Source organism: Sphaeramia orbicularis, chromosome 8 (genome assembly GCF_902148855.1).
Source record: "Sphaeramia orbicularis chromosome 8, fSphaOr1.1, whole genome shotgun sequence".
Lineage (NCBI taxonomy): Eukaryota > Metazoa > Chordata > Actinopteri > Kurtiformes > Apogonidae > Sphaeramia > Sphaeramia orbicularis.
In genome coordinates this window covers 55052741-55071425 of record NC_043964.1, presented here as the reverse complement: position 1 = coordinate 55071425, position 18685 = coordinate 55052741, and the positions used below count along the sequence as shown (strand labels likewise).

At 37.8% G+C, this 18685-nt stretch overlaps 1 protein-coding gene across 2 annotated transcripts in view; it reads right to left on the bottom strand.

Moving 5' to 3' along the window:
- LOC115423520 (MAGUK p55 subfamily member 2-like) overlaps positions 1-18685 on the bottom strand; it is a 38536-nt gene that overhangs the window by 3682 nt on the left and 16169 nt on the right. For both annotated transcript variants that reach the window (XM_030140374.1, XM_030140375.1), the window contains exons 7-12: positions 10815-10934; positions 10585-10716; positions 6386-6488; positions 3652-3720; positions 3372-3533; positions 770-972 (exon numbers count right to left, since the gene is read on the bottom strand). In XM_030140374.1, the coding sequence (XP_029996234.1) occupies positions 770-972; positions 3372-3533; positions 3652-3720; positions 6386-6488; positions 10585-10716; positions 10815-10934 (789 nt within the window). The remainder of the gene's footprint in view (positions 1-769; positions 973-3371; positions 3534-3651; positions 3721-6385; positions 6489-10584; positions 10717-10814; positions 10935-18685) is intronic.

The following is an 18685-nucleotide window of genomic DNA, read 5'->3' as shown; positions in this document are numbered from 1 at the left end:
ACAGGGGGACAGGTGGGGACTGAGACAGGTGGGGACTGGGACAGGGGGACAGGTGGGGACTGGGACAGGTGGGGACTGGGACAGGGGGACAGGTGGGGACTGAGACAGGTGGGGACTGGGACAGGGGGACAGGTGGGGACTGGGACAGGGGGACAGGTGGGGACTGGGACATGGGGACAGCAGTTTGGACCTTTGTTCAGTATCACAGTAACAGACTGACTGGAACTAAAACAGTACAAATCTGATCCTGAACTTTTCTTGAACGAACATATTATAGTCTATAGTCAGTGACATATACAGATAATAACAGAGCATACTGCACTAATAACTGGATTGGACAGAACCTTTGAATTCTCAAAGTTTGTAAACAGTTCCATAAAATAGAGTTCTTAAACTAAAAAATGAGCCTATTTGAGAAATGACCGGAGAAACTTTAATTCATGACACTGATGTTCACTTTGGTGGATCTGGCCTTTATTCAGGTATTTATTTAATTTATTTGATCATTTATTTAAATTTGTGACATTACTTTGAGTACAAACTTCAACCCATTCCAATGACAATTAGGTAGTTTGTGCAGTTTATACTACACACACATTAATGATGAAATTTGACTTGACTTGAATTCAGATGGTGAAAGGGTCCCTGAACTTACAGGATTTTAACATCGTGTTTTTAAAAGGGTCCATGAATCCTTGACATGAACTGAGCCAACTGGGAGAACTGGTCCAGAACGACCGACTGACTGGCTTTAATGTGTCTGATGTACCTGAGGGTTGGCGTCCAGGATGCAGACTCGTCCTGCTTCCACCACCTCGTGGATGGAGTCCATCTTGATCCCGTATAAGCTGCCGTCGTACTCTCCGTGTTCCAGGTAGCGGCCGTTCTTGATATCAGTCTCCATTTTGCTTCGGCTGGTGAAAGCGTACATCCGACTCTCCCGCTCTCCCTTTTTCGGTTTTCTGGAGGTGTCTGGAAAACAGGACTGAAATCACATACTGTATGCGTGTTCCCTTTAACCCTTAAACCCCCAAAGATCCACCTTTAACCCTTAAAGTCCCAAACATCCGCCTTTAAGCCTTAAAGACCCAAAGATCCACCTTTCACCCTTACAGACCCAAACGTCCTCCTTTCACCCTTAAAGACCCAAACGTCCACCTTTAACCCTTAAAGTCCCAAAGATCCACCTTTAACCCTTAAAGTCCCAAAGATCCACCTTTCACCCTTACAGACCCAAACGACCGCCTTTCACCCTTAAAGACCCAAATGTCCTCCTTTCACCCTTAAAGACCCAAACGTCCACCTTTCACCCTTAAAGACCCAAACGTCCACCTTTCACCCTTAAAGACCCAAACGTCCACCTTTAACGCTTAAAGTCCCAAAGATCCACCTTTAACCCTTACAGACCCAAACGTCCGCCTTTAACCCTTACAGACCCAAACGACCGCCTTTCACCCTTAAAGACCCAAACGTCCTCCTTTCACCCTTACAGACCCAAACGTCCGCCTTTAACCCTTACAGACCCAAACGTCCACCTTTAACCCTTACAGACCCAAACGACCGCCTTTAACCCTTACAGACCCAAACGTCCACCTTTAACCCTTACAGACCCAAATGTCCGCCTTTAACCCTTACAGACCCAAACGTCCGCCTTTAACCCTTACAGACCCAAACGTCCGCCTTTAACCCTTACAGACCCAAATGTCCGCCTTTAACCTAAACCATCTACTGATCTAAACTGTTTAATTCCTGTTGATCCACTAATCCTATCAATCCATGTCAATAATTGGTGTAAAATACAGGAAAGGAGGACGAAAATTTAAAATCAGAGTCATGGAGACAAAAAAAAAAAAAAAAATCAATGTTGATATAAATTCAGTTCAAACCATTTCTGGGGGATTTTGGAAAAATTTGTAATTGAGCTGAAACGAACCCATGCACTGATATCTATCCCATAATATAAAACTCTATTCTGACATCAGTCCATACTGTTTTGCATCCCAGAGCCCTGTTAGAACACAAACACCTGGATTCAACGGCTCCACAGACTGCTGGACATTTGTGAATGAGTTAGGTCAGTGGTTCTCAACTTTTTACAGTGGACTATCCCTGAAATAGACTTTTTACAGTGGAGTACCCTTGAAATAGACTTTTTACAGTGGAGTACCCCTGGAATAGACTTTTGTTTTTTTTACAGCGGAGTACCCCTGAAATAGACTTTATTACAGCAGAGTACCCCTGAAATAGACTTTTTACAGCGGAGGAGTATCCCCCAAAATAGACTTTTTTACAGTGGAGTACCCACTGAAATAGACTTTTTACAGCGGAGTACCCCTGAAATAGACTTTTTTTACAATGGAGTACCCCTGGAAAAGACTTTTTACAGCTGAGTACCCCTGGAATAGACTTTTTTACAGCGGAGTACTCCCTGGAATAGACTTTTTTTTTTACAGCGGAGTACCCCTGAAATAGACTTTTTACAGAGGAGTACCCCCTAAAATAGATGTTTTTACAGCAGAGCACCCCCTAAAATAGACGTTTTTACAGCGGAGTACCCCCTAAAATAGACTTTTTACAGTGGAGTATCCCCTGAGATAAGCTTTTTTTACAGCGGACTACCCCCTAAAATAGACTTTTTACAGTGGCGTATCCCCCGAAATAGACTTTTTTTACAGCGGAGTACCCCTGAAATAGACTTTTTTTTAATTCAAGTACCCCTACCTCTCTTTTCAGCATATTTGACTGAGGAAAAAAAAAAAGAGTCCAAATGTGTTCCTGTGCCAAAGTTTTCTGTTTATATTTACAACACTTTGTAAACAAACAACATGTATTTAACTGTAATATATTAAAAAATAGCACATTTTAAAGTAAATTTTGTGCAACATATTAACTGAAAAGTGCCCTCTTTCATTGATAAGAAAAATAAATAAATTGGTCATTAATTAATAAATGAACCCTTCATCAACATAAAACAATTCCTTATCTACTCAAATAAACTCATTTTGAATCATGTCAAATATAAATGTTCTTCAAATGTTTCCAGAGCTTCAGTAAAACTATTAGATGGATGTATTTATTGTGTTTGATATTTCTGCATTAATTCTCTGTATTTCTTTTGTATTCAGTACATGATGACTTATTGAATGGATTTTTATAAAAACATGTCCAGTACCCCCTGGGCTTCTTCCAGTACCCCTGGGGGTACAGATACCCCACTGTGAGAACCCCTGCCTTAGACAATTATGATATGAGGGTAACAATATATTGAAAATGGATGAGAGAACATTTCCTGTCCTCTGCCACTAATGATGCTTTTTACATCATCCCACCGGTGTAACTCTATATACTTGTCATAACTGGAGGTTTCCTACATGGAATGGTGGTGCCAAAGAGTTGAGGATCTCTGAGGAGCAGTTGCGTCTTTAGTCTTCGTCTGCCGACACCTTGGGCCCCGATCAGAAGCAGAGTTTTCCTCTTAAAAGGTGGAACTTTGGCGACCTCCTCGTAGAGCAAAATCTCATGTCGGTCAAACTCTGAGTGACAGGAAGTAAGAGGATCACATGATGAAAAGGAGAAACAAGTCCAACAGTTACACAACAAAGTCAAGACGTGCTTCATATGATGGAAAGCAACTTTTACAAGGTTAATTACCTGCGTTTTTTGTGGTCACATACATCATTTTCTTCTTTTTCTTGCCTCCAACACCAGTGCAGAGGTTTCCTGTCACATTAACAGACATTCATACAGGAAATAAAAATAACATCACTGAACTTACTTACTTTCAAGACACTTTAATGCAGTCGTTCCCAACCTTTTTTGGCTTGTGACCCCATTTTAACATCACAAATTTCTGGTGACCCCAGACATTCAAAATGGAAACTTTTTTTTTTTTTTTGCTAAAATTAATTTGATTTTGATCATGTAATAGTTTGCTATACTATATTGCAAATAAATGTTAATTTTGGAGGACATTTAGTCTATATAATTTATATTATTGTGGGTGGAGGCAGTAAATCCAGGTGTAGATTACTGCTCAAAGGCAGAATTTTATTTTCCTTGGTCAGGATATGTACAGTCAGTCCAGCTGTGATTTACAAGGAGGACAATTAATACTGAACAAACAAGAACTGAAACTATGAATTATGAAAGAGCTGCAGCATCTGAAACTGACCACAATGAACATTTGACAGAGAAACAGAACCACAGTGCTGCAGTTTCACACTCACAGTTTATCATGTCTTTTATGTTTGTGATTGTCTCTGTCAACTCACCATATATTTTTTATTAGTAAGTTTTTTTTTGTTTTTTTTTAAGCAATTACTAGAAATTTCAGGTGACCCCACGTCGGGTCCCGACCCCAAGGTTGAAAAACACTGCTTTAATGACTCTAAAACAAACTGGATAGATAAAATTTGCTGGAAATCTCACATAAAACATGTACAGAACAAACTATCCAGAAGCATCTGAGTCCTACCAGAGCAAAGGGGATATTAGATCAAAAACCACTTAACATTCTGTATAATTCATTGGTCTTACTTTATTTAAGTGACTGTTTGGAGGAATGGGGAAATACACATGCAAGTTCATTACAAAGACTCTTTCTACTGCAAAAAAAGAGCAACAAGAGCTGTTCACAATGTTGGTTTTCGTGAACACACGAATCTACTATTTTTAAAATCTAAAATCTTAAAACTCATTGACCTTGTGGAGTGCAAAACTATTCCAATAATGTATACAGCAAAGAATAACTTACTGCCAGGCAACATTCAAGAAATGTTTTGTGAAAGAGAGGGAGGTTATGATTTAAGGGAAAAGTTAAATGTACAGATTCATAAAGTACGCACTAGGTTCAAAAGTTTCTGTTTGACCATCTGTGTGTGGAGATAAAACAAATATCAAAAATAATTCAGTTTAAAAAAGATATAAAGAATTGACTCTTGTGAGCTCCAGTATTTAATAATGACAATGAGGGCTGTTTGTTTATGGATAATGTTGAAGTGATAAATCTGCTGTAACTATTGAAGAAAACTGTCTATTAGTTGTGGTTGAATGTTAAAATTAGGAAAAATGTATTGTGTTATTCTTGTATTAAGTTAGGGATAAAGGTGTAAAAGCCCTAGAGGGGTTGGATTAAATAAGTTTAAACTTCTTGTACTCTTTTGACCGTGCACATTTAAACACGTACTTGAAAACAACCCAAAAATCACTTAATAATCACACAAAACATCCCAAAACTCACTTAATAATCACCTAAAAAAAAACAAAAATCATACAAAACAATCCAAAAATCACTTAACAATAACCTAACGCCGCCCCCCCAAAATCATACAAAAAACCCCAAAAAATCACTTAATACTCACCCAAAACAGAAAAAAATCACTTAATACTCACCCAAAACAGAAAAAAATCACTTAATACTCACCCAAAACAGAAAAAAATCACTTAATACTCACCCAAAACAGAAAAAAATCACTTAATACTCACCCAAAACAGAAAAAAATCACTTAATAATCACCCAAAACATCCCAAAACTCACTTAATAATCACCCCCAAAAAAACAAAAATCACTTAATAATCACCTTAAAAAAACCCAAAATCATACAAAAAAACCGACAAATCATTTAATAATCACCCAAAATAAAAATAAAAAATCACTTAATAATCACCCAAAACAACCCAAAAATCCCTTAATAATCACCCAAAATAAAAAAAAAAATCACTTAATAATCACCCAAAACAACCCAAAAATCACTTAATAATCACCCAAAACAACCCAAAAATCCCTTAATAATCACCCAAAATAAAAAAAAAATCACTTAATGATCACCTAAAACATCCCAAATATCACCCAAAACCACACAAAAATTACTTGTCACCCAGAACAACCCAAAAACCACTCAATTTCTTTTTTCTCTGTGACTCTGACTTTAAATGTTCTTCCTCTAAATGTCTCTAACATTTTTCCTGCTCTGACTGTAAATAATCATTTCCATCTACTGTCATCACATCTGACTGAGGAAGAACAATTTACCATTAAACTAGAGTGAAATATTGATGTTTACCGACTATATGGACATAAATCTGTGGACACATCATGTCTCCAGCTGTCAGATGTCCTGTTCATGAGGATCAGACACAGAAACATCAATGTTAATAATCAATAGGATATCTATCCCATAATATTAAACTCTATTCTGACATTAGTCCTAGTTGTTTTGGATCCCAGAGCCCTGTTAGAACACAAACACCTGAATTCATCTGGTCCACAGACTGGGGTCTATTCTATTGTATTCTGTTCTGTTTTATCCTGTTCTCTTGTATTTCCTCTAATCTGTGTAATGGTGCAGCCCTGCTGTTTCACCAGCAGGTGGCAGTGTTTCTCTACCTGTTGGTGCCAGCTCCACATCTGTCTTGACGAAGGCTTTCCTCTTCTCCTCTAACATCTGACTGGGGATCAGACCTGTGTTTCCACCCTCCACATGTCGGGCCTGAACACACACACACACACACACACACACACACACACACACACACATACACACAACGGGTGTCAAACATACAGCCTGCGGGCCAAAACTGGCCCACCTAAGGGTCCAATCCGACCCCTGGGATGAATTTGGGAAATTGTCAAAAACTACACTGAAGATACTAACAATTATTTTAGTTGAGGTTCCACATTCCAGGGTTCCTACAGGTTTATACAAGTTAAATGTAAAACTTTTTAAGACCTTTTTAAGACTACTTAGAACAGAATTTAATGTTCATTTCACAGCCAAACTGGCAAAAATTCATGACTGATTCATAGATACCACTTTTTTTCAGACCGAGTACAAGTACAAGTACTTAGATTTAAGTACTTGCTGATACCAAGTACAATTAGGAGTACTTAATAATCTCATTCCAGTTGTTAGTTCCTTTTGTAAATGTGCTTTATTGTCGTTGTCATTAGTCTGACTGGAACAAAGTGACATCTAATGTGTTGGAATGAGCATTTGTCAATTAATCCACCAGGGGGCGCCGCTCTGAATTAATCATACTGGACAAATACCACGAAGAAGAGGAAAGTTTTATGAGAAGAAGAAGAGAGTCAGTAATAACAAACATGGAGACGACAGAGGCAACACTACTGTGATACTAATGTTGATATTGCTGAGGGTAGTCGTCCTAAATGTGTCAGTAGTTTTTCTCTAACTCACACAGTGGCTCTTTGAACAGACCCTCTACTTCCACGGTTCCGCTGGTATTCTGTCTGGATAACCTGGAAAACGGATGGAATGTACGCAGAGGATGGACAGAATGCTGCATCTGTATCCTTCTGTCTTTAACGTTACTTTCAGTCAGCGTCACTTTTGTCACCATCATTTATTTGGTTAAATCTCCACTGCTGACATTACTCCTCTTCGTACCTGCTGTACTGAACTGTGAATGTCACGCTGCCGTAAGGTGCTATCAGTGCGGTTGTATCGGAGTACGAGTACAAGTACACATGCTGAGTATCGGACCCGATACCCTATACTGGTATCAGTATCGGTGCATCCCTTCTGATTCATTTACTCCAACACCTTGATTCCAATTGTTCCGAGTTGAATTCATTTCTAGCACAAGGTGTAGCGAACTTCAAACACATACCGCTCCACTCGTACCAATCAGAATGATCTTTTCTCCAACAAGGCATGGCATTATTACATTTGTACTTCCCTGTTCTTACTTTTCACTTGCGAACCGTCCCTTAACCTCCTCAGACCCAGGTATGTGTTTTCTGTCCACATTTGTGGACAAGAGTTTCTCAACTTTGTACAAAAAAAAGAAAACTGTTCACCACAAAGGACATTCCATAAAAAAATTTTAAAAACTGCATCTGAAAAAATGGTTGCATCATGATGTTTCCAATATAGGCACTAATTTAATAAACAGAAAAGCTTGTACTTGGCTGACATTTCCTGGGTCTTAGAAGGTTAAAGTTCCCAAAGTCAGCTTTCTTGGGTGACATGCGCTTGATGAACGGCTGCACGTGTGTTGGGCTGAATGTTCTGTGATCAATTCTGCAAAGTCTGCGATAATTGGTTCCTAATTACCGCCGCCAAGGAGGTTATGTTTTTGCTGGCGTTGGTTTATCTGTCTGTCCGTGCGCAAGATAACTCAAAAAGTTATGGATGGATTTGGATGAAAATTTCAGGAAATGTTGATACTGGTACAAGGAACAAATGATTAAATTTTGGTGGTGTGGGGGGGGGGGGTAATCTTTTCAATATAAATTGTTGGGTTGGTTGGGCTAACGTTACTTTCTGTGCAGCTTAGATATTTATCAGACACATTTAAACACAGTACAACAAACAAGGTTATGGCAACAGAACTGAAGACCATATCAAATTCAATACCTTTCAAAAACTTTTTTAGGTATTAAACCCAGATTTGTAAATTCATGACTTTTAAGATGTTTTAAGGCCCAGTGGGAACCCTGACTTTCAGCCCAATTTAACCTCAAGTGGGTCGGACCAGTAAAGCCCTATCATAATAACCTGTGTAACCTGTTCCAGGGTTTCTGCAGGTATCGGTAAATCTAATTTAATGCGTTTTAATGCCACTTTAAACACATTTAATGCCCATGTCCAACTGCAGATACACTTTTATATGTAGTTACCTCCGCCAAGGAGGTTATGTTTTTGCCAGGGTTTGTTTGTTTGTCTGTCCGTTAGTGTGCAACATAACTCAAAAAGTTATGGACAGATTTGGATGAAATTTTCAGGGTTTGTTGGAAATGGGATAAGGAAGAAATGATTAAATTTTGGTGGTGATCGGGGGTGGGGGGGCCCACGGGGGGCCACTGATCAGCCTTGGCGGAGGTCTGCGCTCTCCGAGAGCTTCTAGTTTTATATATACATTTAACGTCCACAGGCTTTAACCAAGTTCTGAATAGTTCCACCTCTAACCACTTCTGCTGAAACTTACATTTTCCCATTTTTCCCACATTTGCTAATATTCTCTCCGCTCTTTCACCACAGCATAAACACGCTCACAGCATGTTACATTCCAAACATTCGGTGTAGGGACTTCATGTATCGGCCATAAGCAATAGTCAATTAAAGGGTTCCGCCTGTCAATCATCACACTATACTTTCAATCAAAATTATTAAATGTTTATTTAATCCAAATAAATCGTGAATAACAATGCTTTTTTTCCATCAAGTGTATTTAGTTTTTTAATGCCTCTGAACATCGAATTTAATGCTTTTTAATGCCGTTTAAGGCCTTATTTTTCACAAAATTTGTTTAATGACTTTTAATGGTTTTTAATGACCCTCAGAAACCCTGTATTTAATTTAATTATCTAATTTAATTAGCTCTGCAAAGAACTGGTGGCATGTACAGGGTGAACCCCGCCTTCGCCCATAGGTAGCTGGGATAGACTCCACCCCCCTGCATCCCTCTGGAGGACAAAGCGGTTCAGAAGGTGAATGAATGAATGCATTTAATAACCATTTTTTTCAGTTTACAGACTTTACCGAGCATTAAATGTGCATTAAATGTGCTTAATGAATCACTTTCTAAGGCTAATATGTATCCTACGTATATCAAGTCATAAATATGTATAAAAATATATAAATTTATTACCAAGTGCTTGAATAAACTATTGAAACTCTATACCTGTCTTTTCTTTCCCTACATAATCAAAATCCCTAATTCCCTACGTAACCATTCCATTCTTCAAAACTCTTGCAAAAAGTCATATTTATATTTAAAAAATAAAAAATGCATCCATGGTTTATCAAAATAGACACCTTAAAGAACATCTCAGCAAATTTTCATAGTTAGAAGACACTTGCAACCGCCTTTTTAAAATGTTTAGAAAAAAAGGAAAATTTAGATGTTAATTTTTGCTCCCTACATAACCATGCAGTTTTTCAAATTTTTATGGCAAAAGATGGCACTATATCTTTTGTTTCTTTTTATGAGCTTCAAGTACTAGTTAATACCTTTAAAATGATGTATTTTTCATGTCTCCAACTTAAATACTTTTGAATTACAGTATAAAATGTAGTCAGGCACTCCCTACACAACTGTGTGACTTGACCCTTTAGCATAAAAAAAAACCTTTATAATTATATGAATATGTTTACATGTTTAAACTATGTTTTCCCCAACAATGTGAATAACCTGAACAAATATGAACTATCTGAAATGTCTTTAGTGAAATCAGTGTAATTGTACCAATATTCTGCCTGTATTTGTACATCCACTGTAATCTGTAGGTTATAAAGTACATGTGGAAATGATCGACTGAGGCAGAATATAGTTAAAATTACACTATTTTTCTTAATATATTTCACTTTGTTCCTGTTATTCACACTTTTTTAAAGGATAGTTTGTATATGTAAACATTTTCCAAACTGTCATTTTACTTTTTTCATTCTAAAACCTAGAGAAAAGCTTGGAGTCCACTTTATTTATCTATTATTATTGTATTATTTTACTGGTCTGACCCACTTCAGATCATATTGGGCTAAATATGGTTTGACATTCTGCTCAAAACTTTCATTAGACTTGAATCTCCATCAGGATTCGCTTTGTGTTTCTGAGCTCCACCTGCCACCAGTTGACGTCGTCCTGGTTAACGATCTGCAGGATATCTCCAGTCTCAAATCGTAGCCCCGCCTCCTTACATGGAATTAGGTTGTCATTGGCTGGGTCGTAGTCATAGTGACACTTAAAGAAGACCTGATGAAACACACACACACACACACATCCTGTCATGGCTGTCATTTTCCTTAGATATTTTTGGTCCATTTCAGAATGTGAGGACACCAAACGCAGACCTGTCGTGGCGGTATGGCTTCATGGTAGCTGGGTAGAATCTTCAGAACCACACTTCCACTGGTGGCCTGTAGCTCCTCCTGCAGAACTCGGGGGTCCCGGCCCACCTCTCGCCCGTTTACCTGATAACACAGTGGACAGAAACAACAACACTGAACATGCTGTCACATTTATTGGACCAGATTCCACGAAACAGAGTGACTTACTGAGGAACGTTACCAAAATTAGATCTAGGGCTGTGTACTGGCAAGAATCTGGCAACACGATACAAATCACAATACAAGGATCACGATGTGATATATCATAAAACTGTTAAAAAGGCAATTTTTTTTATTTTTTAAATTTTTTTTTAAATGATTATTTCCTGAAAGAATTAAATTACACCAGAAATATGCACAAATACTAAACATATTTTTATGTAATCACAACAGGATCTAATGCTATATCACAAAATGTTCCTGTGTTCAAACTGAAATTCTGTTTTACAGACATTACAGTTTCAGATCCTGTTCAAATGTTCATATTCTATTAGTTCACAACTAACATCATAACTAGGGATGGGAATCAAGAACCGGATCTTTGTGAGAACCGGATCCCAGTAGCTCAATTCCTTAGAATCGTTTGCTTGCCTGCTTAACGATTCTGCTTATTGATTCCGCCTTAGTTGCGCATGTGCGATGACGTCACAAGTACATTGCATTGTTTTGGTCAGAACATAGCCGACATGGCATTGAGGCAGAAATGGTCGAAACAGATGACACTAGGTCCAAACAGACCATACCAGGTCTAAACAGACCACACTAGGTCCAAACAGACCATACCAGGTCTAAACAGATGACACCAGGTCTAAACAGATGACACCAGGTCCAAACAGACCACACCAGGTCTAAACAGATGACACCAGGTCTAAACAGATGACACCAAGTCCAAACAGACCACACCAGGTCTAAACAGATGACACCAGGTCCAAACAGACCACACCAGGTCCAAACAGACCACACCAGGTCTAAACAGATGACACCAGGTCCAAACAGATGACACCAGGTCTAAACAGATGACACCAGGTCCAAACAGACCACACCAGGTCTAAACAGATGACACCAGGTCTAAACAGACCACACCAGGTCTAAACAGATGACACCAGGTCTAAACAGACCACACCAGGTCTAAACAGATGACACCAGGTCCAAACAGACCACACCAGGTCTAAACAGACCACACCAGGTCTAAACAGATGACACCAGGTCCAAACAGATGACACCAGGTCTAAACAGACCACACCAGGTCTAAACAGATGACACCAGGTCCAAACAGACCACACCAGGTCTAAACAGACCACACCAGGTCTAAACAGATGACACCAGGTCTAAACAGACCACACCAGGTCCAAACAGACCACACCAGGTCTAAACAGACCACACCAGGTCTAAACAGATGACACCAGGTCCAAACAGACCACATCAGGTCCAAACAGATGACACCAGGTCTAAACAGATGACACCAGGTCCAAACAGACCACACCAGGTCTAAACAGATGACACCAGGTCTAAACAGACCACACCAGGTCTAAACAGATGACACCAGGTCCAAACAGACCACACCAGGTCTAAACAGACCACACCAGGTCCAAACAGATGACACCAGGTCCAAACAGACCACACCAGGTCCAAACAGACCACACCAGGTCCACACAGACCACACCAGGTCCAAACAGACCACACCAGGTCCACTGGAACTCTGTCAAAGCTTCCATTTGGTCTAAAGGGTGGAATCCCTCCAATCTGCTCAAACACTTGTCCACAGCATGTGATTCATTTACAGGAATGTCACGTATTTGATACTCTACTTGGCAAATGAATCTAGTTGCAGAGTGAACACCAGGACGTCATCCGGGCCCAGTTCCGGTTCCGATGTGGGCAACAAATGTCATATCCCCTCAAATACAAGTTTCCGAAGGTAGGGGAAAGGAAATGAGATGCACAACAGGAGACGAGCAGAGTCGACGGCATCATCTGTTCTTATTATTTGTACAAACCGTATATGTTATATTTTCTGTACAGAGATGGAAATATAAAAGACAGTTAATGCAAACACATCCGTTTGTACTTTTATTCCCTCACCCAATGAGAATCGCTAAGAGAATTGATAAGGAATCGGACCGATAAGCAAAATCGATAATGGAATCGGAATCGTTAAATTCTTATTGATTCCCATCCCTAATCAAAACATAATTTTTGTGCAATCCCAAACAAAGGAACTATCATCTGCCTCTCAGACAGTAAAAAGTGCTTTTAAGATGCTTCAAATAACCATTATTTAATAAAACAGTGTTAAATAATAATAAATAAGACAGAAACAATAAAGAAAACAAAAAAAACAAAAATGAACCTCTGCCATATCTGCATTTGAATTAATATCTAAAAATATCGATACAGAACTTTTTAATATCAATACAATATTATGAAATGAAATATTGCGATATATTGCAGAACCGATATTTTCTAACAGCCCTATTTAGATCTCATTTGTAAACTAAAGCATAATCACCATCAGACCACAGATGGCGCTCCTGTTGTCTCCTGAAAAAGCCTGGGATCCGTGTGGCTTGGGCTCACCTTACCGACCGAACCACTGGGTGATCTATCAGGGTCAACAAAGGTCGCTGTTCTTCTCTGTGCCTCAAACAGGATAACAGATAGGTACGGGATTGTCTTCTTCTGACTTCCATGTTTGTTGGATAAAGGGATGTAACAATATGACAACTTCATATTACAGTTATTGTGACCAAAATTATCATGGTTACCATTATTATCGCAGTATTGTTGAAATTGTGCTCAAAATGTTCAAAAAGTACTAATACACACACTGAAATAATTTAACCAAGTTGTATTTTGAAAAAAAAAAAAAAAAAACAACAACAAAAAACCCAAATCAAATAATTGGTACAATGTCCCTTCTGTTGCAGAAACATTCAAGTATTAACCCTTAGTGGTCTGAGACTATTTTGTCTGTTTTTCAGTCCTTTTGATTTTGCCTTTATACGTATACTATATAAACAAATGTTTACTATACCCATGTTTGGGATCTTTTTTTTCAGCACGGCTTCATCTATATCATCTGCCTATTATTTTTTTCACTTTAACCGACTACATCAACACAAAAGGACAAAAAACACACAAAAAAATATAAAATCCGGTTTGAAAAATGTATATAATTTATTGCATAAATAACACACAGATGCTTAACGAACCTTTTCAAAGACTTTAAAGGGAATATTGGTTCCAAATATTAGGTATATAAAATAAAATTGTAATAAATTAAAACTATATTCAAATATTTGACATAAAGGCAGATCTTTACATAGGTATTTTCTCCAGAAAAGTGCAGTAATTAAACATGGTTATCATGATAATTAGAATTTAAATGGTAATACTGTCTGCAAATTTTACCACGGTTTATCATTATACCGGTAATCGTTACACCCCTAGTTGGATCGCGAATTCCTTCCACACCGCCACCTACTGTTAGTTCTCTGTAACACCGACTCGTACTCGAGCACGGGCTGCAGTACACGCTTGTGAATGCAACAACTTCAACTTTATTTATCCTTAAGAAAGGAAATTCAGTGTGCAGCAGGGGTCATAAACACATAAGCACATACATAAAAACACATACACAGAAACAGTGCCACCAGACGCCACCACAATAAAATTACACAATACAGGACAATACACAATGAAGCCACTCCGTTTCTAACACATGTAAAAAAGGTCCAACAGGGCAGTACACAAGTTAACTGCCATAATGGCCACGACCATTAAAAAATAAATAAATAATCACATAAAAAAATTGTAAAAATTGACACATAAAAAAATTGTAGCGGCCTGGGGGCCAAATCCGGCCCGCCAAAGGGTCCATTCCGGCCCCTGGAATGAATTTGTGAAATGCAAAAATTACACTGAAGATAGGGCTGCTCGATTATAGAAAAAATTTTAAAAAAAATCATGATTATTTTAGCAATAATTGAAATCACGATTATTAAAAACGATTATTTGTTAAGTTGTTTACTTTTTTCTTGCAAAACAATGTAAAATATACTCTTTAAACATAAATAAAGCTTTTAACCATTAAAACAAAGTATGTTCACTTTTGTACGAAACAAAAAAATCTTTGAATGCAAATAAGAGTACTGTAAATTGAAGTATGTTTCCTTTTGTAAATAAATAGTGCACTGTAATTAAACTGCTATAGACTTGCCATAGAACTGTAGCAATTAAAAAAAACAAACAAAAAAAACTCACAAAGTGCAAATTATAAATTCAAGTATGTTCAATGTAGTATGAAACATAGTAAATTCAGTGGCGTGCCGTGAGGTTTCAGTTCAGGCCTTCTGTATACATCAGCCATCTAGAATACATACGTTAGGGTTATACAGGTTAGGGTTAGGTTAATACAGGAGTTGCAGCGTAAAGAGATTCGGAAACTGAAGATTGCATTGCGGACGAAGTTGTTTTTATGTGTTTTAGTTTTTCATAAGATTATGATAAAGGTGGCGGTGGTTAAACTTTAGATGGTTACAAAGGTTTGTTGTGTTAGCGGTCGGTGCGGACACAACTACGAAACACTTTTTGCACGTGATGTGTTTTTGCTCTTTGTCTTCTTCATCAAACCCAAAGTGATTCCATACAATTGAATTTGACTTGCCTTTTTTGTTTACCAAGCACTTCTGCTGTGATTCTCCTGCCGTTTTTCCAGACCTCTAGGTACAACTGTCCTCTTGGGGCGGACCTGCCGGCTAGCAGGCAGCAGTAGCTTAGAGGGGGGCGGGGCAGAGCAGCTCATGGTAGCTTGCGTGCGCGTGAATTGAAACGACTCAAAATTAATAATCGTTTTTTCTCGATTACATAATTTTTGTAATCGTTGTGTGTAATAATCGAAATCGTAATTGAATTTCGATTAATTTTACAGCCCTAACTGAAGACATTAATCATTTTAGTTCAGGTTCCACATACAGACCAATTTAATCTCCAGTGGGTCAGATCAGTCAAGCACTATCATCATAATAACCTATGAATGATCACAACTCCTAATTTTGGTCATTGTAAATGTAAACATTTTCATGTCATTTTACTGTATTTACACTAAAACAAACGAACATTTCACGAAAACTCGAACAACCTCACAAATATAAACATTTTAAAATGTCTGAAGTGTAATTTTAACAATATTCTGCCTGTTATTAAATCTTTTGTGTATTTGTTGATCCACTGTGATATATAAGTTGTAATTTACATGTTTAAATGATAAACTGAGACAGAATATTGTTGAAGTTGCACTTAGTTTTCTTCAGAAATTTCAGTTTGTTCATGTTATTCACATTGTTTTACAGGATAGTTGGTAGATGTAAACATTTTCATCTCATAATTTTACTTTTTCGCTCTAAAATATAGAGGAAAGTTTAGAGATGGCATTATTTATATGTTATTCTGCTATTATTTTACTGGTCTGGTCCACTGCAGATCAAATTTGGCTTAATGTGGCCCTTGAACTAAAATGAGTTTGACACCCCTGAGCTAAGCGAATTCGGATTCCTAATAGCCACTGGAATGAAGGAATCCCTAGCCCGTCCGGTCCTCAATTGAGGAAGCTTAAAATGGCAACCAGAGGGGAGCAAATTAAACTCCCCAGAAAGTGGGGGATCAGGGCAGTTTCAAATCGGTTAAAATTTACTTAGGGGGTCAAATGAATGGCCATTTTTGTCAAAAAAGAAAAAAAGTTGTCATAAATGCATAGAACTGTGTTGAAATAATGCTAATCCATTTGTGCACAGACTACTGATATTCTCTGACAGTAGAAGCTCTATCTTCATAAATATTGGATTTGGAATAGCACGTGGATGTGAAAACTTTTGCTGGTGGACGGACGTGACATTACCCATGATGCTCTGGTCAGTACCAGTACTTTATTAGGAATAAACTTATAGACTTACTTTTGCTAATTGTGCTCTTCTTCATAAATGTTGGTATTGTGGATCTAAAACAATCCCAGCTGACACAAAAACACTAAATGTGTCAGTGGACGGATGTGACATGGTTGTTGTGGATCCCATCATACTGATGCTCTGCAGCCATGTCAGCGTTTACACTAATGATCCCTGTGCAAAAACTAGGAGCACTATTATTTATTGGATAGTTTATCATCAGACCAAAGAGGAAATAACAATATAGAATTGTTATTTCTTTATAAAAATGCTTATTATTAGAAAACTGTCGATTTAAAAAGTGACATGTGACATTCTTCATGTATGTATCGGTGGAACATAAGCAGGATGGATCATCACCATACTCCAGATTGAACCTGTACAAATAAAACATGTGATATGTAGGAGAGAATCTGGGAAGAAAAACCGGGGAATCAAAAAGAAGAGAAGATTTGTTTTTCAGCTCAATTCAGTTCAAATAGAACTTGTCCATTTGTCACATGAAAGTATAGCATTAACTGTGCTGAAATGGGACATTTTTGAGCTGAAAACATAGTTCATATGAGCATCAACATGTTGAACAGAACTGAAATCCTGTCCATTTGAACAACTGTCATTTACCAACACAAAGTTCCTTTAGGGATTCACTTAGATGAATTTCTTATGCACAGACAGAAAAAAGACCTCTAAGCACATTTTAGCCGAAATGTGTTTGGCCTTACCGCTGACACATTTAACATACATGTCCTGCAGCTGGGTTAGCTGAACCACAACCACCTTTGCTACATTTACCAGCCTAGTTAGCTTCTGCTTGCTGATCACTGAAAGACCACCATACCACAGCACGATGCAAAATGTTAAAACAGACTGAATAAAACACTGGTAAAACAAAGACAGAGTCCTGCACACATTAAATGATTTCATCTTTCTTAAAAACAAAAGTCTCTGTCAGGCCTTTTTACACACTGCCTCTAAATTATTCTCAAAGGATAATTTCCTATCAATGATGGTCCCTAAGAATTTGTATTCATCCACATTTTCAACATCTGCGGGAAAGCTGTGAACGTATCCATGTACAGTACGCTGTGTGAAAACGCCCTAAATCAGGGGTCTCAAACATGCGTCCCAAGGCCCAAATGCGGCCCACCAAAGGTTTCAATGCGGCCTGTGGGATAAATTTACAAAGTGCAGAAATTCCACAGTTAAGGCTGTGGAACTCATTTTAATGTCGGTTCCAAATCCAGACCAATCTGATCTACAGTCAAATAATAACAGCAGAAGAACCCACAAAAAAGAATGACTCCAGATTTTCTTCTCGGTTTGATGTGATAAAAATAATATTACATTATGTCTATAAATAATGACAATTTCTAATTTTTGTCTTTGTTTTAGTGCAAAAAATAACATTAAATTATGAAAATATTTACATTTACAAACTATCCTGTAACAATAAAATGTGAATAACCTGAACAAATATGAACAACCTGAAATCTCTAAAGAAAATTCAGCACAATTTGAACTCTTTTCTTCCTGTTCCTCAGTGTTTAGTGTCTTTGTAGATCTGATCCATAATGCACATATAAAAATGATAAGTTGAGGCAGAATATTGTAAAAATTGCACTGATTTTTCTTAAGAAATTTCATTTTTTTCAGGTTATTCACATCTTTTTTTGTTTGATAAGGTTATAAAAGTAACTATTTTCATATTTAACGTTTTTTTTGCACTAAAACAAAAAACAAAATTTGGAGCTGTCATTATTTATAGGTTATTATGTTATTATTTTACTGGTGCAGCCCACTGGAGATCAAATTGGGCTGAATGTGGAACCTGAAAGAAGATGAGTTTGAGAGCCCTGCCCTAAATAATAATGGATTGGATTTATATAGCGCTTT